Below are 23,804 nucleotides of genomic sequence, written 5' to 3' on the forward strand. Positions count from 1 at the left end.
CACACTGAATTGGATCAATTAACTTACGTATGTTTAGTTTGAGCTTCGTCACTCGTAAACAATAAATAAGAAAAACAATGTTCATTCACTTACACTGAAGAAAAGTATAATATAAAGACAATATAGACAGACCTTTCGTTTGAGGATACTAAAAACCAGTGTTTTAAAAGCAGTAAATTGCACGTAATATTTAATCTGCAGTTCGCTAAGCGTCTGTAACCATGGTGACGGGAGTCTATGACGTAGCTGAAGTCAAAGGTTACAGCGCGCGTCACGACGGACGCGACTCGCGACACACGGAATTGAAACGTCGCTAATGCTTTAGCGGGTTATCGAAGTTTAAATACTTAAATAAACACGAAAAAGTTCCTTATACCAAAGTGACAGGAGCGTGATAATCATGGCGTCCACCGCGGCGGGTAAACAGAGAATCCCGAAAGTGGCGAAGGTAACAAATAATGTTTGATGAGTTAGCATTAGCATTAAAACAACGTGAAGTTGTTGTGTTGTGTTCCTCTGTAAACAACTGCTATATTATATTTTGAGTTGTAATTAAACGTGTTAAACATTGTTTACATGTGTATTTATTGCACGTTGTGTGTTCAGGTGAAGAATAAAGCCCCTGCGGAGGTGCAAATCACCGCAGAGCAGCTGCTCAGAGAGGCGAAGGAGAGAGAACTAGAGCTGCTGCCTCCTCCACCCAAACAGAAGATCACAGACAAGGAAGAGCTCAACGACTATAAGCTGAGGAAGAGAAAGGTATGAGCGCCATATGATCACGACATTATTTGCAAAAATACATCATGGTATCAAAATATTGTACCATTGTACTTGATGTATACCATAGTGCTGTATGTTTACTATTAGCATGTACCATGATATTAGCACATCAGCATATTGATCAAAATATGGTATTACCATAGTATATATCCTGTTGTTATGGTATGTGCCCCAAATACATAATGTTAGCAAGGTACATACGATAAAACTTGTTTTTAAAGCATGTACGATGGCAACACCATGACATTACCATGGTACATGCCCGGAAAACAGGGTGTTGTCATGGTATGAGCCCCAAAAAGCATAGCATTAGCAAGGTACATGGCATAAAACATGATATTGTTATGGTTCATGTTTTAAAAACATGACATTCCCATGGTACATGTCCAGAAAACATGGTTTTGTCATGGTGTGTGCCTCATAAACATAATATTAGCAAGGTGCATGCAATAAAACATGTTTTCTGGGCATGCACCATGGCAATACTATGACATTACCATGGTACATGCACAGAAAACATGGTGTTGTATGTGCCTGACATGACATGTCCAGAAAAAATGGTATTACCATAGTACATGTCCAAAACATGGTGTTACCTTATTATGTCATGTCCAGAAAACATTGTTTTGTCATGGTATATGCCTCAAAAAGCATAGCATTAGCAATGTGCATGCAATAAAACATATTATCATGGATCACGGTTTAAAAACATGACTTCACCATGGTACATGTCCAGAAAAATATGGTATTACTATAGCACATGTCCAAAACATGGTATTACCAAAGTATGTGTCCAGAAACCATGGTTTTGTCAATACCATCATAGTGTGTGTGTGTATATATATATATATATATATATATATATATATATATATATATATATATATATATATATAAAAACACAAAAGAAATCAATAAATTAATTTTTTCTCTCTCATCTCAGGCGTTTGAAGACAACATCAGGAAGAACAGAACTGTCATCAGCAACTGGATCAAGTACGCACAATGGGAGGAGAGCCTGCAAGAGGTCCAGAGGTGAGTTTCTGTTCAGCGCCGACTGGTTGAATTGTGGACTGGAGTCGATTTCCTTAACTTTTTTCTTTTCGTTGTTTCAGAGCTCGCTCCATCTACGAGCGTGCGCTCGATGTGGATCACCGCAATATCACACTGTGGCTGAAGTATGCAGAGATGGAGATGAAGAACCGGCAGGTGAACCACTCTCGCAACATCTGGGACCGAGCCATCACCATCCTGCCCCGTGTGAATCAGTTCTGGTACGCTTTCTCCTCATGATTATATTAGGGTTGTCACGGTACCAAAATTCCAGATTCTCAGCACTAATTTTGGTACCATAGCAAAAACTGTTGGAACTTTTTTCTTGAACTACTTGAAAATAAAAAATATTAAATTAAATGATTTTATTATTTATAATGCATGTAGCCTTGAAATGTTTAAACATTGTTTATAAAAAGATCAAGTGAAAAATTTGTAATAGAATGGACAAGAAACACATACACATTTCTTAGAAAGTCTATTAGTTTGCATTTACACTCTAAGATTTAATGCACATATTTGTTTCGAAGTACATTATCAGATTGTTTTGTCCCGTCTGTAGCTGTGGTTATATCACTGTCAATCATTGCAGTTTTGGATTCAATCGCACATTTAAATACAGTTGAGTTGTCAATCCAGACCTTTGATGCTCTTCACAGAGCGCTTACACAGATACACACGGAAGTGTTTGAAATAACCGAATATACCCAGTACTCAGAAATCCTGTAATCATCACATTTTTTAAATCTCAGTCGTGACTTGTTAATATAAACAATAATGTATTCAGACAAAGATACTCTGTTTTTTCTTCTTGTGACTGGTATGTTTATGCACCAGGTACAAGTACACCTATATGGAGGAGATGCTGGGGAACGTTGCCGGCTGCAGGCAGGTGTTTGAGCGCTGGATGGAGTGGGAGCCGGAGGAACAGGCCTGGCATTCTTACATCAACTTTGAGCTGCGCTATAAGGAGGTGGACAAGGCCCGGAGCATTTATGAGAATTATATCCTTTCATTAATGATCTATTTTACTCTGAAATATTATAGCCAACTTTATCCGGAATTCGGATACATACAGTACATTCACGTTAAGCAATATGTATATATACTAAATAGTAAATCCCAGTGGCTTAATTTATTTTCTTGCAAAATGTAACTATATTATCATCCAGCTCTGTATAAAGTTGGATATGTAAGTTTGTCCAGCTTTATCCACATACATACAGTAATCTCATGTAGTGCAAATATTCACTTTATTCTATATAACATACCTAAACTGATTGCCTGTATCGTTACCAGGTTGTTTATACTAGATGTAGAATTGAGTCTCATGATATTTAGAGACTCACTCATATTTATTGAAAGGGGAAGAGAAGCTGGTTTGGGATTTGTATAAGAATTTCTTGTGTAAAACATATTTTAATAGAATGTAACATTTTTTAAATGATATCAGACAATGTTTTTTATTCAGAAAATATATTAATAGACATATTTAATCAATCATAATATTAAATTGAAAGATTCTATATAATTGTTATTATTATTATTATTGTTTTTGTATATCGATTGTTTTTTTTAAGACAAAATTGTCAAATTATTGTAAACAATGTATTGAAATTATATTGTAATCATAATTGAATTTTTTTTTTGAAATACTGTTGATTTTGCCATGAATATAGCCATTGCCATAAATAAATGAATACGATTGCCCAGTTCTAATCTGCTAAATGTGACTATAAGTCATGAAGACATTAAGATATTATAGATGATAACATGAAAAAGCTGCTTTGAAAAAGTGTGTATTGTGAAAAGCGCTATACAAAAACATTTTACTTGACTTGAAATATGTAAAAAAAGAAAAGAAAAATGCATTTAAATCATGTTTATTAAATCATTTCTCATTTGAGATTGAATGGCTGTTACGTAAAAAATGTAGATACATTCCTTAACAGCAGAGCACTCGTGATGGTCCATCCTGAAGTGAAGAACTGGATCAAGTACGCTAACTTTGAAGATAAGCACGGCTACATCGCTCTCGGGAGGAAAGTGTTTGAGAGAGCCGTGGAGTTTTTTGGTGAGGATCACATCAGCGAGAGCCTCTACGTGGCTTTTGCCAGATTTGAGGAGAAGCAGAAAGAGGTATGACATCCTGTGTTCATGTCATCCAATAAACTAGATGTTTCCTTTTCATGCGTGACCATTGGCTTTGTGTCTTTCAGTTTGAGAGAGTTCGCATCATCTATAAATACGCTTTGGACCGAATCCCCAAGCAACAGGCCCAGGAGCTGTTTAAGAACTACACCGTGTTTGAGAAGAGGTTTGGAGACAGGAGAGGAATCGAAGACGTGATCGTCAGCAAAAGGAGGTTTCAGTATGAAGAGGAAGTCAAGGTGGGTAAAACATGAGTATATCTATTATTATTATATAATCACCTGGTCAAGACTCACATTTTAAGTGAATATCCAAATGCCCTGAAGTTATATATATGCCTCAGACTCTCCAGATAACTTCAGATCATCTTTGAGGCTTTTCTGAATATTGTTAGAGTTTAATCTGTGGTGTTTCTGCCATTCTTTGAGGATGGAAACTATTTGGTCTTTGCTAAACCAGTTTGTAGTTTTACACAAATGCAAAGCATCAGTTTCTTTCTTAATGACTCAGTGTTGCTTATTAACATAATTTCCTCCTGTAAAGGCCAGCCCACATAATTATGATGCTTGGTTTGATTACCTGCGCCTGGTGGAGAGTGACGCAGATCCGGACACAGTTAGAGAAGTGTATGAGAGAGCGATAGCCAACATACCCCCCATCCAAGAGAAGAGACACTGGAGACGCTACATCTACCTGTGGATTAACTACGCTCTCTATGAGGAGCTGGAAGTCAAGGTATGATAGACAGCTGAAGTATTCAGCATTCAGCATTCAGTCAAGTCTTGTAATTACATGAGGCAGAGTTTTATGCAATACGTTTTGTTTAGGACCCTGAGAGAACGAGGCAGGTGTACCAGGCATGTCTGGAGGTTATTCCACACAAAAAGGTAAACTTATCATCGTCTTAATGGTTAAAAACATTATTTACACAACCTCATGTCATTTGTGGTGAAATAATCCTTAAACTTCATTGGAAATAATTTATTCTACTCCCTTGTGGAGAATTTGCAACCATGTCAAGAGCTGAAAAAATGGCGGTGTTGTACTTGACTGTATTTTTTCTGTGAAAGGATTTTACATTATGCTGTAGCTACAATGTCTAAGTTTAATTATTAATAATAGCTTTCTAATTATACATGTTTTTTATTCTCAGTTTACATTTGCCAAGATTTGGCTCTTGTATGGGCAGTTTGAAATCCGACAAAAGAACCTCCAGAATGCTAGACGAGGCCTGGTAAGTGTTTCACTCTAAAACTGATTTATATACCACTACTGTTCAAAAGTGTGGGGTCATTGAGACTTTTTTGAAAGAAAGAAAGAAATGAATACTTTTATTCAGCAAGTAGGCATGAAATTGATCAAAAGTGACATTTATAATATTAGAAAAGTTTTGTTTCAAATAAATGCTGTTCTTTTCATAGAATCCTAAACAAATATTTATCATATTCTCCACAAAAGTTTTAAGCATCACAACTGTTTTAAACATTGATAATAATCAGAAATGTTTATTGTGCAGCAAATCATCATATTAGAATGATTTCTGAAGGATCATGTGACACTGAAGAAATTATGCTGAAAATTCAGCTTTGATCACAGAAATAAATTACATTTTAAAGTATATTCACACGGAAAACATTTATTTTAAATAAAATAATATTAATTCACAATATTACTGTTTTTATTGTATTTTTGATCAAATAAATACAGCCTTGGCGAGCAGCTTGGTGAACAGAAGAGACTTCTTTCAAAAACAATAAAAAAATTGTACCGACCCTAAACTTCTGAACGGTAGTGAACATGACTTACGGGTAATTTCAATTGTCTGATGTCAGTAGATCACATTCAGGTTATTATTGGTGTTTCTAAGGCAAGCATCATGTTGAAAAACTTAATTCAAAAATGTTCTCCTAACTTTTGAATGTTTTAAGTTTATTATAAGGTAGTGTATATAACCTCTGACTTCTGTTCTATCAGGGCACATCCATTGGAAAATGTCCCAAAAACAAACTGTTTAAAGGCTACATTGAGCTGGAGCTTCAGTTGAGGGAGTTTGACCGCTGCAGGAAGCTCTACGAGAAGTACCTGGAGTTCAGTCCAGAGAACTGCACCACCTGGATCAAGTTTTCTGAGCTGGAGACAATCCTGGGAGACACAGAACGGGCCAGAGCTATATTTGAACTGGCCATTGGACAACCACGATTGGACATGCCAGAGGTCAGAACGTCAAGTCATGTTAAAGTTTAAAGGGATGGTTCGGAGTAAATTCAACCTAGGGTTCTTTGCATCATGACCTCGAGCCAAACACCCCCCAGAAGCCTTTTTTTCCCTGGGTGAACATTATTAAAGTTAGAGCTTATTTAGAGATATCAGCCGGATGGCTTAGTGCAGGCGCTAATGGATCCAAGGTTGTATCTCGTAAATTGCCCCACTAATAATGCCCAGAATGGCACCAAACTTCTACAGTAGTACAAATAGGTTCTGTACTCATAAAACGAGGCATTGGAAAGTTTGTAAGTACATCAGGAGTTTATTTAAATAACACTTGCCTGATGGCTAATGCTACAGCTAACCCGGACGTCAACGTCACTTCAGTGATTTGGGAAAAGCCCGTAAAAGTCCTGGCAGAAAGCGATGCACAAGGATGTAGTGTAACGACGCCCAGCTCCAGGAATGCTCGAGGTCATGGTGCAAAGGACCCTAGGATGAAATTACTCCGAACCATCCCTTTAAGGCCATTTTCCCATTTAATTTTGATCAAAGTCTGATTCAGACCATGTTCAAATGTGAGTATACAATACCATCCATCAGGCTTTTGAGGAACGTTTATTTTTTCATGTCTCAATCATAATTTTAATTATTGCGATGTTTTGAAATTACAGAGCTTTGATCATAAAACCAAGCATTTAAATATCATCTTACTAAGACGTATAATTGGGAAATATAGATCTCATTAATTTACAAGCTATCAGAATTGTATCTTTTTGGCCATATAAATATCAGCAATATTTTGGCTTAGTTTGTACCTCTGAATAAAATTAAGATGTGTTCTCCTCCAGTATGAACTCCATGTTCTCACTATATCGTACTGTATGAGCCATAATCCCTTTGTATCAAATAGGGTACTCAACATAAAACACGTTTTTTTACCTTTTTTGTATTTTTAAAGGTTCAGTTTAAAAAAGAAATCCGATTATCATTTCATTTGTCAGGCTTTACTGGGTTAAAGTGATTCTTAACTGTTTCTCCTCTGTATTGTTCACGTCAGGTGCTGTGGAAGTCATACATCGACTTTGAGATCGAGCAAGAAGAATACGACAACACACGAGGCCTGTACAAGAGACTGTTACAGCGGACTCAACATGTCAAAGTAAGCAATCAAAATTACGGCAACACAACATGCTCGTTTTAAATAAATATCTGACTCATTTGATCCCAATCTCGTCGTATTATAGGTCTGGATCAGTTACGCCCAGTTTGAGATGTCCATTGACAGCGACGACCGCATACAGCGATGCAGACAAATCTACGAGGAGGCCAATAAGAGTATGCAGGGCTGTGAGGAGAAGGAGGAACGTCTGATGCTCCTGGAGTCCTGGAGAGACTATGAGGAGGAGTTTGGATCGTTGGCCAACAAGGACAGAGTCCAGAAACTCCTGCCGGAGAAGGTGAAGAAGAGGAGGAAGATCACAGCGGAGGATGGGGTGAGAGTCTTTTCGTGTCTGTTTTGTGGGTGTTTTTTCTTGCGTCGACTAGTCATACCTAACACGATGTCATTGGTTTATTTAGTCGGATGCAGGTTGGGAAGAATATTACGACTACATCTTCCCAGAGGATGCTGCCAATCAGCCCAACCTCAAACTGCTGGCCATGGCCAAGATGTGGAAGAAACAGCAGCAGGTTGAGGAAGAGCAGGAGGAAGAAGAAGAAGAAGAAGAAGAAGAACAGCAGGTTCCTCAAGGGAAGGATCCACAGGAGAGCTCAGAACCCGAAGAGGAGGAACCGGCGGCCCACAGAGAACAGAAGGAAAATGAAAATGATGATCGCGATGACGATGACGATAGTAGCAGCAGCAGCAGCAGCAGCGACAGCGAGAGTGATAGCAACCACGAAGACGACAAAGAGAAGAGCGAACAAACAAAGGCGGACGCAGAAAAACAGTGAACTGGTGTGGTTGGAACATAACATATTATTTGACTCTTTGTCTGTTTTCTTTTGTAACAAAATAAAGGTGCGAACCAAATATTCTTTTGCCGGTCATTGTTTTTAATGTTTGCTTTAAAGTCGTGAAATTACAATTTTCTGAATTTTCTTATTGTAAACAATTAATCCATGCACGTTTCATTTTTAAATGTTTGACCTGTTTAATGTTTAATCGAAATGTCATAAATGGATCTTCCTGGGGGAAAAAGACAGAACGTTTTTTCGAATATCTGTTGCACATCACAATAAAGGAAGATCTGTCGCTACTTCCGTTTCATCGCGACTATAAAAATGGCATCCTCGAGCTGATTCGCAATCTTGCTATCCATGATAATGTGCAAATTATTTTGCTGTGGATCTACACTTAAATAACTAATACAATAAGAATGCAGAGGCAGAATCCTGTTTATTGAATTTATTTACTGCATTATGTACTGAAGCTGTGAATGGACACATTTACAGGATAAAGTTTATTATAATTTTTTTTTATGTCTAGTCTTCCCTCGTTTTATTTTAACTGCCTTTGCAGTGTTACGGGGAAAATGAGAGAAAAAGGCAATCAGAGGTAAAAATAGTACATGACCCCCGATTGGTAATGTTTCCAGTATGCTAATTAGGTGTCAACCTGAACAAAAGTTTAATATTTTGTTTAATAAGACAAATCAGCAAAGTTTTCACTTAAACATTTTTATTTAATGTAACTACTTTTCCAATGTCCTTTAGTTTCAGCTTTATTAACTCAATAGAAAACAACAATTCAAAGAATCCGTTCAAAGCAGTGACTCTCTGACATTTCACATCAATAATGTGACACAAAAAGCAAAATGTCGGTTTTCCCAGTTGGATGTTGATCATTTCAGAGAGCCACTTATTAGTGTTATTCAATATCTTCTGGTCGGACAGGATGCGGAAGCGGAATTATGGATTTCTTCTCTGTGTCTCTGGATAAAGCCTTCCTCATATCTGTCAAAATGAAAGAACAGTTCAAATCAGTATTTCACATAAACATGGGTTTAGCTTTGCAGTGATGCTACAATTCTCAGTGGGTTTTAATACACTGAAAATGTTGCAATTTAAGCCTATTGTTTGCCAGGTGAAAAGTCTGATTGCTTAGTAAAGTTAACAAGCAGCACAAATGTTGCAAGACAGGTTATGCGTTGTCCTTGAGTTCAATATTTAAGGTCATGGGTTTATTCAAATCTCTAACCTTAAATATGACCAACAATAAATATGATGCTTGCCTTAGAAACACCAATAATAACCTGAATGTGATCTACTGACATCAGACAATTGAAATTACCCGTAAGTCATGTTCACTACCGTTCAGAAGTTTAGGGTCGGTACAATTTTTTTATTGTTTTTGAAAGAAGTCTCTTCTGTTCACCAAGCTGCATTTATTTGATCAAAAACACAGTAAAAAAGTACTATTGTGAAATATAATAATTTAAAATAAATGTTTGAATATATTTAAAAATGTAATTTATTGCTGTGATCAAAGCTGAATTACTCCAGTCTTCCTTCAGAAATCATTATAATATGCTCAATTATTATTATTATTATCAATTCTGAAAACAGTTGTGCTGCTTCTGTTGAAACCATGATAATTGTTTTTTTTTATTTATTATTTGACAAATAGAAAGTTCATTTATTTGAAATAGAATATTTTGTAACATTACAAATGTCTTTACTGTCACTTTTGATCAATTGAATGCTTGAATAAAAAGTATTAATTTCTTTAAAGGGGTTATGAACTGGCTTTTTAATTGTTTTACATTGTTGCCTGAGGTCAACTTATGATGTTCGCTTGGTTTTTACATTCAAAAACATCAAAACGAATAAGTAATAGGCTATTTTCTACCCTGGTTGTTATGGGCGTGCCGCATTGAAGACTTGGAAGTAAACGCCCACTGCTGTGATTGGATAACAGTTTTGCATATTATAATGAGTTTCATGTAATGCGTGAATCGGTGGGCGGGGCTAAACCAGCAGTGTTGAAGTAGGCATTGATCTTCTTCCGCGGAGGCGGTGTTTGATACCCTTTGACGGCACAGATCCCCACTTTGAAAAACCTGTCGTTCGCTGTGCCTGGTGTCAATAACAGCTTTTATTGGACTAACAAGGAAGTTTTCAGTTCTGAAACTTACAGGACATTCTTATAGTATGATGACCTCTTATATGTCTAAAGCTCAAGGAAACTTTGATTTCTCAGTTCATCACTCCTTTTAAAAACAACAACTTACTGACCCCAAACTTTTGAACAGTAGTGCAATTAGCAAGTGAACAGCTCACCATAAGCATCTTCGTCTGGTTCACCATTACTGGCAGAGTAATACTCTATAACCGTTCTGTACACGCTGTAGCCGAGCTGTTTGTACATATTCACAGCAACTTGGTTGGAAACCCGCACAAAGAGATCCACAAAGAATCCGCCCTTCCTAAATAGAGGAGAATCACAAAATAACTTGTTTAAAATCAGGACACAGATTTATTGTTATGTTACAGCTAATAAACAATATGATTACAGTTTTTTACTGTTCTGCCTGGTTTTTATTTTTACATGCATTATAGATGCTTTTGTACAGTTGGTTGTACCTTTCTGAGATCTCCTCTAACATCTCCATGAGTTTAGCAGCCAGACCCAGTCGCCTGAACTCTGGGGCCACAGAGAGAGCCGTGACGTGCCCGTGCCATTCCTCCCTGGCCACGGACCCTTCTGCCTTTCCCATGACTACAGGAGGACCATTGACACACAGGTTATATACACACACACTCCAATCTGACCGGTAAAGGGATAGTTCACTCAAAAATGAAAATTCAGTCATTAATTACTCACTCTCATGTCGTTCAAAACCCGTAAGACTTTCGTTCATCTTACGAACACAAATGAAGATATTTTTGATGAAATCTGAGAGCTTTCTGTCCCTCCATTGACAGATACGCAACTACCACTTTGAGTCTTCAAAAAAGTTCATAAAGAGATCGTAAAACTAATCCATATGAATTGAGCAGTTTAGTCCAAATTTTCCGAAGAGACACGATCGCTTTATATGACGAACAGATTGAATTTATGCTTTTATTCTCATTTAAACATTGATCAGCGATCAAGATTAACTAAAGTCTTGCGGGTTTGGAACGACATGAGGGTGAGTAATTACTGACAGAAGGTTACACTTTATTTTAAGGTGTCATTGTTACAGTGTAATTATATATTTAAGTACTGATTAATATTAATTAGCTACATGTACTTACTATAGGGTTACGGTTTGGTTGAGGGTTAGTTGCATGTTATTATGCATAATTTACTGTTATTACTATGGTAAGTACATGTAACATATGTAACAAGGACAACAAAATCGACCCTAGTTGCTGGTCTCAGTGTGAACGATTCATCAGTGCATGTTTTTCCAAAGAAAAAATGTTTCTCTTCATAATTTTAAATCAAAAAGAAATGATATGCTTAAACTTAAACAACTTTCCTTTTCAGATGACATCATCATTTTCAGTCCCTCATTCTGGTACGTAACATCCATAATTCACAATCTAATCTTGTTGCATATTTTGTTTCTCTTTTAGGAACAAGTCAGATTTAGAAAGAAAAATGGATAGCTTTCGTTAAAAGTGAAGTCAAACGTTGACTTGAGTTAGCCAAGTTTCTGTCTGTTCCTCACTCAATGCTTTCGATGTATAGAGAAGAGCAGCATGAGCGTTCTTCTAAATTCCACAGAAGAGAGAGGTTTGGAAAGACATGTGAGTAAATAATGTCTGAATGTTCACCCTTTACATGTTCTCTCAACTAAAATGTTCAACTAAAAACACATCTGACTCACTGTAGCCCATCAGTTCCCCTCCTGGAGCCTCTGCTACTATGAAATACTCCGGCCAGTGAGCCAAATATTGAAGATAGAAGGGAATTCCATACTGTACAATGAATGAAAGTTAAGAAACTGAAGAAAAAAGCTCTGTAAGAGTCATGACAGGCTGACTAATCAAACAATACTTGGTTATTTTGAGATAATCAGCATATCAGCTCATAATTGTTTTAAAGGATACAGTTTCTGTCAAGGGGTCCAGATTACTGTGGGATACAAATACACAATCAATATTAAGATTGTAATATTAATAAGTGAAACTCGGATATCACTAGATGTTATACAACTGAAACATAACAATAATCAATATAAAGCAGCACAGTCTACTTACAGAAAGTAACATTTTGAAAATAATTTAATACGTTTAAGAAACGTGCTACTTTCTGTTAGCAGACTGTGCTGCACCATCATGTTAAATATGAACTTAATTAACATTTAACAATAGTACAATGAAGCTGCTTGCTGGTAATACCATGGTATTGAATTGATGGTATCATAGTATTAACGTTAACTACCTTCACTTTACGATGGTAACGCTACAGTACTTTTTTGAAATGGTAATTACCAGCGCTATTATATTATGTGTAATTAAATAACTCACATATTGTTGAATTTAAACAGGTCATCGCACGTGAAAGCTCGTAATGTTGTCATTCTCCCGTGTGTGCAGGACGACGCTCCGACCTCTCACCTCTGCGTCACCGCGTCACACGCATGATGTTCCCTTGTCTTTTTAAACAGCGACATCTGTCGGCATGATGGAAACATACACATGCAGTTTGTGTTCAATACAACGCTTTTATTTGATTTTACTCCACATTTCGTTTGCTCTGTTAGTTCTTCACTGTAAAAGAACTAAAAAAATCCATTGTTTTTACAAAATAAAACTGGCAGCTGTGGTTGCTAGAATAATTATGTAAAAAATACAGTAAAAATTATTACAAAAATGACTACAGCTAAAATAAAAATAAAATAAAATAATAATAAATGTTATAATAATTCATATTATAATAATTAATAATAATTAAAAAAAATGTACAGTTAAAATTACAATATATATATATATATATATATATATATATTGTAATTTTAACTGTAAAAAAAAAATGCCAGTAATTGGTTAACACAGTAAGTTCCCGTACTATATACAGAGAAAAACTGTAATAGATCTAACCTTGTAAAAAGTACAAAACAGATATTAGTAGCAGCTTGGCCTTGTTAATTCAGCAGAAAAGGGCTGCTGGTTTAGAATATATCAATTTTTTATTATTATTTTATTTTATTTTATTTTTATTTTAGCTGTAGTCATTTTTGTAATAATTTTTACTGTATTTTTTACAGTGATGAAGGATTACACCTGATCCTTCATCACTCCACCTACACACCTGAGGGAATAACAGCCCTTTCACTGGACAATGAAGGGACCTATACAAAGACTTGCATAACAAGTTTGAGAACACTGTAAAAATAAAAAATAATAATAATAATAATAACAATAATTATATATATATATATATAATTATTGTCATCATTTTTTTACAGTGTTCTCAAACTTGTTATGCAAGTCTTTGTATAGGTCCCTTCATTGTCCAGTGAAAGGGCTGTTATTCCCTCAGGTGTGTAGGTGGAGTGATGAAGGATCAGGTGTTGGATCGCTCTATAAAAGGATCTGTTAGTCTTAGTTCAGTAAGTGCTTTCGCTGGAGTGTCACACCTGCAAATGGAGTGGATTCAAGTCTTTGGAGTTCTGGAATGTTTACTATTCTGCAGTGGAACTCTTGTCACACCAAGGTTTGTCAAATGTCCAATTCTATTATAGTAACATGTTTGTACTAGTCATTTAAAAGGTGATTAAAATTGTTAAAAACTGAAGAAAAAATGCATTACTTAAAATTACCACAGAATAGAATAGAATTGCTTTTGATGTTGATGATTTAGTGATGAACTGATATAGACATTTTTAGCAAATATGGAAAATCCTGATAGCAAAATAATTTTTATTATGCTCAATATTCTTAATCTGTATCTTTTGTCTCTTGACAAGTTTCTGGATTTTTTCATGCTTCGTTATTTTAATACACAGTGCCGTTCACAAGTTTGGGGTCGGTAAGATTTTTTAAATATTTTTGAAACAAGTCTCTTATTCTAACCAAGGCTGTATTTATTTGATCAAAAATACAGTAAAAGTAGTAATATTTTTAAATATTATTTCAATTTAAAATAACTTTTCTATTTAAATACATTTTAGAAATGAAACAAGAAACATTTATTATCAATGTTGAAAACTGCTTCATACTTTCGTGGAAACCATGATACATTTTTTCAGGATTCTTTGAGTAATAGAAAGTTAAAAAAAGAAGAAAAAAAGAAGAAATCTTTTGCAGCATTATAAATGTCTTTACTGTGCACTTTTGATTAATTTAATGCATCCTTGCTGAATAAAAGTATTAATTTCTTAAAACAAATTGTACAGAACTCAAACTTTTAAACGGTATAGTGAAAGATAGAAAAGTATAGCTGTTTAGAGTTTAATGTTTCTGATGTTAAGTTATATGTATATATATATATATATATATATATATATAAAATAAAAAAAGTTCATGCTAATTCAAAAGTTCATGCTAATATTCATATTTAAAAACTCTAATCATTGAGAGAAATATATAATATGGAATATTATTACAGATATATTATGTATCTCTATCAAAATCCCATGAAAATAAGAATTTTTTTTTAGTTTCAGCCCAGCAAAGAATCCCTCCTATCTCATATCCGTCCCTGAAGTTCTGCGCTGTGGCGTTCCCACCACAATATCAGTCAGCATTCTGTCAGATTATCCCATCAATGTCACAGCTGAACTCATTCATGGAAACACCAGTGTGGCCCAAACACAGAGCACTGTTCCAGCAGGTAAAATATATAAATATATATATATATATATATATATAAAACATTTCTGAAGACACAATTATATAACAACATATTTTCAGATGTATTAATTTAGTCTGAACTCTTTAAATTTACATTGAAAATCGCATTGTCAAACTCAAAAAGGGACCTTTTTATTACCTATTCAATGTAAATATGATATTATATAACTCCACCCTGTTCAAACAAGTATTCGTGTCTGTTCTGCTTTGATTTTAAAGGCTCTACCAGACTACTGTCTCTCCCGCCTGTGAGTATCAGAGCTGTATAGTTTCTATGATTGAATCTCCAAATAAAATAAATGAATTGATTTAAACCAGGAGGTTGCATCAGTAGCTGTTTGTCTGTGACCTACATACAGAGTATACTGTGCAATTTTCCCTCTTCAGGTCTTTTATGATGAATTGAGTTACTGGTATCCATATCAGCTGTACGTTAAGGGGTTTGTTGGAGCTGCTCAAGTGTTTTCAAACTCCACCGCGATGGTCTTCAGCCCCAAGTGCATGTCCATCTTTATCCAGACTGACAAGAACAATTACCAACCAGGGGAGACGGTGAAATTTCGGGTTGTATCAGTTACACCCGATGGAAAGCCGTACAAGGGCCAGATCAACATTTATATCAGGGTGGGTATCTCAAGTGATTGGTGATGGTTATTTTAACCCTATTCTGGCAGAATGTGAACAGATACATCAGCAGTGTCATCATGAGAGTAGTGATGGAAGAAACAAAGCTTTTAGAAACTTTGAAAACTTTGAACAAAATGATGACACATGCTGATCAGAACAGTGTAAATGCAGTGAAAACTCAGCTTAAACATGCACCAAAAAAAGAAAAAAAACTTTTACAATCTAATTGTAATTGTATTATTGAAGGTGTAATCTATTAAATGCAATTAACAAATCATCTAATACCATTATGTTATCAGTACAAAGTGTCTTTATAATAGGACATTTAGCCTATAATAAATTGTATAGTGCTTATTTGTTTGTTTTATAGAGTGCTTAATCAGACCAATAAGAGACTATTACATTTACTTTTACATTTAATCATTTAGCAGATGCTTTTATCCAAAGACTTACAAATTAGGAGATCAATAGAAGCAATCAAAGCAACAATAGGGCTATATATATATATATATATGTATATGTGTGTATATATAAACAGTAGAGCGTTGGCGCTTGCAATGCCACGGTCATGGATTCGATTCCCAGGGAAAGCAAGAACTGATAAGAATGTAAATGTGTACCTTGAAATGCAATGTAAGTCGCTTTGGATAAAAGCGTCTGCCAAATGCATAAATGTAACAATATGTAAGTGCTGTGACTAGTCCCAGTTAATCTAGTACAGTACACATTGCATAGATTTTAAAAAAAATAGATATAGATATTTTTTTATATATATATATATATATTAATGGATCTTGAAAATGGCTAAAGACTCAGTAGCTCGGGTTGAGTTAGGCAGGTCTTTCCACCAGCAATATAAAGGTCTGTGAAAGTGATTTTGTGCCCCTTTGAGAGTTTAGGTGTAGGAGTGCAAAGCCAGTGGTTGTTTTGTAGGCAAACATCAGTGCATTGAATTTGATGCAAGCGGCATTGGCAACCAGTGCAAGTTTGTGAAGAGAGGTGTGACTTGCTCTTTTGCTTCGGCTCTTTAAAGACCACTCTTGCTGCAGCATTCTGGATCAGTTGCAAAGGTTTGACAGTTAATGGCCTGCCAAAAGAGCATTACAATAGTCCATTCTGGACAGAACAAGAGCTTGGACAAGGAGTTGCCTAATTTTCCTAATGTTTTTTTTAAGGCAAATCTGCAGGACCGGGCAGTTCTTGCAATGTGGTCTGTGAAGTTTAACTTTTCATTAATCACATCTCCAAGGTTTCTGGCTGTCCTGGATGGAGTTATGTTTGACAAATCTAGCTGAATGGAGAAGTTGTGATGAAGTGTTGGGTTGGCTGAGACCACAAACAGTTCTGTCTCGGTTCTCGGTTGAGTTAAAGGTGATGGTCCTTCATCCAGCAAGAAATGTCTGTCAGGCAGGCTGAGATGCGAGTAGCTACTGTCAGATCATCAGGCTGGAATGAGAGGTAGAGTTGTGTGTCATCCGCTTAGCAGTGATATGATGTTTCTGAATGACAGATCCTAGTGATGGCATGTAGATGGAGAAGAGAAGTGGTCCCAGCACTGAGCCCTGAGGCACACCAGTAGCTAGATGTTACGATGTTATTAAACCAGTTTCTTTCCAGCCACGGTCAGACTGATGACTGAGGATATGGCAGAGGGAACAAATATGTCTGTCTCATTTTTATAAGATGACAAGTGTTATCTCCTTTTATATAGAGATTTTAGAAAGGGTATGCCTGTGATGTGTTTATGTGTCTGTCTCTGTTAAACAGAGAATGTTTTATTGCAGTATTTTTGTAAATGTGTACATTATGTATTATCTCAGGACAGTGCAATACTCCCTCCTGTATGGAGGTAATCATCTTTATTGTGTTTGTTTGTTGTGGACCTATACTGTTCTTCGTTTACTGTACATTCTCAAAGTCTATTTATTGTGTGTAGTTTTGTAAGGTTCTTCTTTTATGTTGACTTTTTAATGTTGACTCAATGAGCTTTAAAAGAAAAATTCCTATGAACTTGTACTAGCTGTACTGGTACAAATGGCAAATAAAACTTCAACTTTAAGTCTTGAACCACTGGAGTGCAGTTCCTGAGTTGCCCTTGATCAGGTGGTTAACTGTGTCAAAAGCAGCAGACAGATCTAGCAAGATGAGAACTGAGGATTTGGAAGGTGCTCTTGCCAGTCTCAGAGTTTTAATAACCGAGAGTAGGGCCGTCTCAGTTGAGGGTCCACTTTTGAAACAAAACTGATTGTTGTCCAGGATGTTCTGTGGAAGAAAGGCAGAGATTTGGTTGAACACGACTCATTCAAGTGTCTAAGCAATGTATGGAAAAGGGGATACCGGTCTGTAGTTTTCTAGATTTAGAGTGGTTTTCTTAAGCAGTGGGGTTATCCAAACCTGCTGAAATGCTGTGGGAAAGGTACCAGTGTGAAGAGAGGTGTTGATGATGTGAGTAAGTGCAGGTGCAACTGAAGAAGAAATGCCTTGAACGAGATGAGTGGGGATATGATCAAGCGGTCAGGTAGTAGGGTGATCGGAGAATGTGTGTGTTTGTTTTAAGATGCGTGTGCCGGTTTGTGGTATGGAAAATTGGCCGCTGATGGTTGTTGTTTTATTTATGAAGAATGTGGAAAGTTGTCAGCTGATGAAGGAGGGGGAGGAGAAAAACTAAGAAGAGAAGAAAAGGTTTTTGAAAAACTTACGAGAGTCAAAATAATTGTATTTTTTTACTCTTCCCTTTTATTATACAAATGTAACATTAAATGTCTACAAATTTATAAAGTCGGGGCGATGATCTCTGTGAACCCATGAACCAGTGTAGCGGTGAACCGTTGAAAATTCGAAACATTTCAAACCTGTTATGACGTAACAAACACTCTTTTACTAAAAATCATGTGACTTTGGCAATTTGATGCGTGCTCCGAATCACTGGTTTGAAGAGAATGATTCGCAAAGGTTTCGAAGCATCACGGAGCAGTGTTTTGAATGCACCCATCACTAAGGTCTGGAGTACTGAGGGATGGATGGAACAAACCTTATTCCATTGTTTTTGTGTGTTTTTAATGTGAGCAGGATCCCAAGGGGAATATGATTCGACAGTGGCTGTCTGTGGACGGTTTTCTAGGTGTCATTTCAAAAGAGCTGAAACTCTCTCAGAACCCACCGCTTGGCCCATGGAAAATTGTAGCCGGAATACACGTGAGTTGTGTGAAAACTTGAGTGGAAAGTCACCACCTGGTGAACGACAAAACAGCTGAAAAAAATCCCACTGAATTACATTTAAGGAATGACCAGTGGCCTTAGCAACAACTTAAAGCCATATATAACCTTAGCAATTGCATCGCAACACACAACACTAAAAACACTAAGAGCACCTTAGCAACTGCATAGCAACACTCTAAAAAACACTTGAAAAAGCATAGAATTGTCCTGTCAACCACCCACAACACCCTAGAATTGCTCAGCAAGTTTTGTGCCGACATTCATCGTGCACACCCCAAAAAGTTTTATTTTGATTTAGAATTAAAGGGTTAGGTCATCCAAATGTGAAAATTATCCCATTATTTACTCCCCCTCAAGCCATCCTAGGTATATATGACTTTCTTCTCTCAGGCAAACACAATCGGAGTTATATTAAAAAATATCCTGTCTCTTCCAAGCTTTATAATGGGAGTGAATGGTACCTTAGAGTTTGAAGCCCAAAAAAGCACATGCATCCATCATAAAAGTAATCCATACGGCTCCAGGGTTTAATAAAGGCCTTCTGAAGCAAAGCGATGCGTTTTTGTAAGAAAAATATCCATAAGTGAAGTTATTAAACGTAATTTCGGAGGAGTACGGCCATCTAATATTCTAAAAACTAGCCTCTTACCTCTTCCAGGTTGTTAGTTCTTTCGGCATTCCTCGGTCGTTATAGTTTATAAAGTTATAAATATGGATATATTTCTTACAAAAACTCATCGCATCGCTTCGCTTTAGAAGGCCTTTACTAACCCCTGGAGTCGTATGGATTACTTTTATGATGGATCATGGATGTGCTTTTTTGGGCTTCAAAATCTAAGGAACCATTCACTCCCATCATAAAGCTTGGAAGACCCAGGATATTTTTTTATATAACTCTGATTGTGTTTGACTGAAAGAAGAATGGCACATAGGCCTACACCTAGGATGGCTTGAGGGTGAGTAAATTGTGGGATCATTTTCATTTTTGGTTGAACTAACCCTTTAAGGCTTGTTCACACCAAGAACCATAACTACACTGAACAAAATTATAAACGCAACACTTTTGTTTTTGCCCCCATTTTTCATGAGCTGAACTCAAAGATCTAAGACTTTTTCTATGTACACAAAAGGCCTATTTCTCTCAAATATTGTTCACAAATCTGTCTAAATCTGTGTTAGTGAGCACTTCTCCTTTGCCGAGATAATCCATCCACCTCACAGGTGTGGCATATCAAGATGCTGATTAGACAGCATGATTATTGCACAGGTGTGCCTTAGGCTGGCCACAATAAAAGGCCACTCTAAAATGTGCAGTTTTATCACACAGCACAATGCCACAGATGTCGCAAGTTTTGAGAGAGCGTGCAATTGGCATGCTGACTGCAGGAATGTTCACCAGAACTATATCTTTATCATTATCTTTATCGCCTTTGGTGTGAACGGGCCTAGTGATTTAAATTAATGCTCTTTATTCTAACATTTTTATTTTGGACATGCAGGATGTTGTACAGGAGAGATCGTTCATTGTGGACTACTATGGTGAGATTTCACATATGATACTTAGCGTTTATGATCAATGTTTTTTTATTTTCCTAGACATTAATCTTAAATGTATGTGCTTCCTACAGTGCTTCCTAGATTTGAGGTGAAGGTGAACGCCCCCTCCATCCTGCATTATGAAGACACACTGACAGGGACGGTCACAGCAAAGTGAGCGTTTGTCCTGAACAATAGTTGTATTATTCATTAGAAACACAAAAATAATACTTTTTCTTTTTTTCTCAGATATTTTTATGGGAAGCCCGTCAGAGGGCTGATGTCTGTGACATATGTTCACGTATTCAATGGCCTCGATAGACGTTATGAGCACAATGAAATGGTGAGTAGCACACTAACGGTTCAAATTCAAACGGTTGAATATTATACGGTTGAATATTGAAGTTTATGTTTGTTTAACTGTTAATCTGACCTCTATTTCCGGCGTAGATTGACGGATCTGCTGATATCACATTTGATGCGTCATTGTACAAACTCTCTTCTGATTACACATATTCATATTATAATGGATATGGGACAGAATATATCGACATTACCGTGAACGTCACAGAGGGCGTTACAGGTATGTCCCATGACCGACCTGTTGATATGAATCCAGCTGTCAAATAACTTTAATCAATCTGCATGCATATTAATGAACAAATTAAGAGGTCCTTTCATATTTGATTTGAGCTGTTTTTCATTTCTCTGCCTGTAGGTTTAACATGCAACAGCAGTGTGAGGGTTTCTATTGTGGATAATAAATATAATCTAGAGTTTCTGCAACATCCACAAATCATTAAACCCTCCATGACCTTCACTGCTCAGGTAAAGACAGAAGAAAAATCATTAGCATTACATTTCGGTCCATATTTTGAGTGAATTTGGTGAATTGTGTGAACATGTCTAGGAGCCACTATATTCACACTGTGTCTAAAGAACTTGTTTGACCAACTAGACTTAGGACCAGTCTTGAAGAAACAATTTAATGACTAACATTTAAGACTAGTCTAAGCTTTCACTCTAAAAATCAGAGGAAAATAAGAATTTATACTTTACATAAAAAAATAAAGCCTGTTTTTAGAAACGTTAAGATTTATTGTATTGTAAAATCTGAATTGTAAAACATCTCTGATTCATAATGTTTTACTTATGCTTACTTATAATGATTTATTAATTAAAATTAGCATAAATTAAAGGCAGTACAAAAAAAACTACAATGATTTATAAATATCTATAATGATGTATAAATATATATATTTTTTCATTAATGAAAGTATTTAAATAAATTATAATTATTTTCGCATTAATGGCAGTATTTAAATAATATATTTATATATTATTGCATAATATATAATAATATGTTTAGTTGTCGTGAAAAAAATGTCATTATGTCAAATGTCAAATGAACAATAATGTCATTATGCAAAAAAATTGGTAAATTATCTTTATGCAATATTTATTTATTTAGTTAGTTAGAATTAGATAGTTAGTGAAATATGAGCCAGACATGACCAACAGGTTTTATGAGATTCATTCTTTCAAGGTGAAGTTAACCAGCTATGACCAGCGGGCCCTGAGTGCTGAAGAACAGAGCAGAAGTGTCCAGCTGACGGTGACCCAGCACAAGTTCAGCCCCTGGACCTGGAACGAGAATGCTGCCATGGTGCCTCGCATGATGAACAGCACAATGACGTCAAGCTTCTCTCCCATGTTCGATATTCCAGTCCAAGATATCCAGCTTCCAGTTGCTGCTGATGGAGTGATGTCATTTCAGGTCCAGCTCTCTGACAGCGTTGCCACACTTGATATAGAGGTGCGAACACTTCATCCACATTTTACATGGCCTTGATATGCGTTATGCATACTAGAAGTATGTAAATTGGGATGCAGCCAAGCACTAAGCAGTGCTTCCTCCTGATGTTGGTTTCAGGCCCGGTTTGAAGACACAGTCCAGCGTCTTCAGCTCTACAGGAGTTATTCTTCACCCAGTAGATCCTACATACAGCTTCACAGAGACAGCAAGCCTCAGGTACTCAAGCTGTCTGTGCATATTTCCAGCTGTTATGTTTGTTTTCACTGAGTTTGCACTGACAGGGTGACTTTTGCAGGTCGGACAGCCGCTGTTCTTGACTTTGGAGAGCAATTTTAACCTGACCATATTCCACTACCTTGTAAGTATTTTCCATCAAGGGATAATCCATTTTGTGTGGAAGCCCATTTCCACCACATAAGAAAGAAAGTGCTTTGGTAAATCTTAATTATGACATAATTATGACTATAATTTTGAGTTTTTGATGACAAACAAAAAGAAGAAAAAAAGTAATAATTATGACATTCTAAATCATAATTTTGACTTTTTGACAAAATTGCTTTGGTTAATTTGAATTAAGACATAAAATGTCAAAAATCACAAGTCATCATTTTGACTTTGTATATCATGATGACGGAAAGGGGAAATTATGAGTCATAAGTCATAATTCTGAAATAAAATGTTGAAATTATGATTTCATAATTGTCATAATTTCAACTTTTTATGTCAAATTATTTAATTATATTAGTTGTTGCATATTTCAAATGATGCAGTTATAATTCGTTACATTTGAAATATATTAACTTTAAATGTAATATTGAATAACACTATAATCAAGTACTTTCATGTGCTTTAGGATGTTAGTCAACACATCAAAATAAGTTTACTTATTTAAAGCACAACAAAAGATTATTAAAACATGATTATTACCAATGTACTTTTTGAAAGTGTACTTCAAGTGTGTTAAGAAACACATAGTCATGAAAGTGTACTCTTTTGAAGTACACTAAAGTGACCTTTTATTTAGTGATAGTGATATTATACTATCTGCAAGTACAGTACACTTTTAAGATTTGAAGTACACTACAATACGATTAAGCACGATTCTTTTTCACATGGTTATCTTGTTAATGATATCTGTAGTAAGTCATCTGGGCATTTGTGAGAATGAGCCTGTGTTTGTGTAGGTGATGTCCCGCGGTCGGGTGGTGGATGCTGGAACGGTAAATTCCTCTTCCTTCAGTCTGAACACAGATCAGTCTTGGACTCCACTGGCTTGTGTGATGGTGTACTACACGCTTCCAGACGGAGAGATCGTCAATGATGCTCTACAAGTTACTTTCACACAAGTCCTGAGAAACACAGTAAGAGTTCAGGACAACAGAAACATCACGGCATTACATAGAAAATACAACCTTAGAAAAAGTCAGGGTGGATATTCATAAATGTGATTTATTTTATTCTTCAATTAATTAAATAGTCATTGTTTTAGGCTACTACTGAAGGTCATCTTTCCTACCTATAATTTAATGCTGGTTAATGTTAATATAATCAAAGTTATAGTAAGAAAATCAAATAGCAAGAGATTTTTTTTTAAAGCGTTTCATACTCAATTCCTGATGGATTT

The 23,804-nt window shown here is 36.0% G+C and overlaps 3 protein-coding genes across 3 annotated transcripts in view; 2 read left to right on the forward strand and 1 right to left on the reverse strand.

Annotated features, from left to right (window-relative positions):
- Nucleotides 1-266: 266 nt before the first annotated feature.
- crnkl1 (crooked neck pre-mRNA splicing factor 1) lies at nt 267-8,224 on the forward strand. The gene is made up of 14 exons (XM_084091575.1): nt 267-448; nt 607-759; nt 1,724-1,815; nt 1,896-2,054; nt 2,671-2,837; nt 3,794-3,972; nt 4,053-4,223; nt 4,528-4,719; nt 4,812-4,871; nt 5,138-5,218; nt 5,959-6,198; nt 7,250-7,351; nt 7,437-7,685; nt 7,771-8,224. Exons 1-14 carry the CDS (start codon nt 401-403, stop codon nt 8,143-8,145), a joined length of 2,268 nt encoding a protein of 755 aa, XP_083947701.1. The 5' UTR covers nt 267-400; the 3' UTR covers nt 8,146-8,224.
- A 631-nt stretch (nt 8,225-8,855) lies between these two features.
- On the reverse strand, nt 8,856-12,765 carry naa20 (N-alpha-acetyltransferase 20, NatB catalytic subunit). The gene is made up of 6 exons (XM_084091576.1): nt 12,655-12,765; nt 12,235-12,259; nt 12,012-12,102; nt 10,777-10,912; nt 10,474-10,619; nt 8,856-9,147 (listed from the first exon to the last, which is right to left on the reverse strand). The coding sequence occupies exons 1-6, from the start codon at nt 12,705-12,707 to the stop codon at nt 9,062-9,064; spliced, it is 537 nt and encodes a 178-aa protein (XP_083947702.1). The 5' UTR covers nt 12,708-12,765; the 3' UTR covers nt 8,856-9,061.
- Nucleotides 12,766-13,685: 920 nt separating this feature from the next.
- cd109 (CD109 molecule) overlaps nt 13,686-23,804 on the forward strand; it is a gene marked incomplete at its 5' end in the record, with an annotated part of 28,616 nt that continues 18,497 nt past the window's right edge. Inside the window, 14 exons of the mRNA XM_084090752.1 lie at nt 13,686-13,843; nt 14,790-14,962; nt 15,202-15,230; nt 15,370-15,606; nt 18,679-18,804; nt 20,328-20,367; nt 20,457-20,538; nt 20,614-20,707; nt 20,815-20,947; nt 21,083-21,192; nt 21,911-22,180; nt 22,298-22,396; nt 22,476-22,538; nt 23,365-23,541. Coding sequence (XP_083946878.1) covers nt 13,686-13,843; nt 14,790-14,962; nt 15,202-15,230; nt 15,370-15,606; nt 18,679-18,804; nt 20,328-20,367; nt 20,457-20,538; nt 20,614-20,707; nt 20,815-20,947; nt 21,083-21,192; nt 21,911-22,180; nt 22,298-22,396; nt 22,476-22,538; nt 23,365-23,541 — 1,791 coding nt within the window. The remainder of the gene's footprint in view (nt 13,844-14,789; nt 14,963-15,201; nt 15,231-15,369; nt 15,607-18,678; nt 18,805-20,327; nt 20,368-20,456; nt 20,539-20,613; nt 20,708-20,814; nt 20,948-21,082; nt 21,193-21,910; nt 22,181-22,297; nt 22,397-22,475; nt 22,539-23,364; nt 23,542-23,804) is intronic.

This window comes from Abramis brama, assembly GCF_963993115.1.
Source record: "Abramis brama genome assembly, chromosome: 18".
Taxonomy (NCBI): Eukaryota; Metazoa; Chordata; class Actinopteri; order Cypriniformes; family Leuciscidae; genus Abramis; species Abramis brama.

Excerpts from the sequence above, each read along its gene's own strand:
- naa20 (XM_084091576.1), bottom strand. The coding sequence starts at position 12,707 with ATGACAACATTACGAGCTTTCACGTGCGATGACCTGTTTAAATTCAAC. Across the intron at positions 12,260-12,654 it reads CTGTTTAAATTCAACAATAT|TAATCTGGACCCCTTGACAG; the intron begins GTGAGTTATTTA and ends TGTATCCCACAG. Across the intron at positions 12,103-12,234 it reads TGGACCCCTTGACAGAAACT|TATGGAATTCCCTTCTATCT; the intron begins GTATCCTTTAAA and ends TTCATTGTACAG.
- crnkl1 (XM_084091575.1), top strand. The coding sequence starts at position 401 with ATGGCGTCCACCGCGGCGGGTAAACAGAGAATCCCGAAAGTGGCGAAG. Across the intron at positions 449-606 it reads GAATCCCGAAAGTGGCGAAG|GTGAAGAATAAAGCCCCTGC; the intron begins GTAACAAATAAT and ends TTGTGTGTTCAG. Across the intron at positions 2,838-3,793 it reads CCGGAGCATTTATGAGAATT|TCGTGATGGTCCATCCTGAA; the intron begins ATATCCTTTCAT and ends ACAGCAGAGCAC.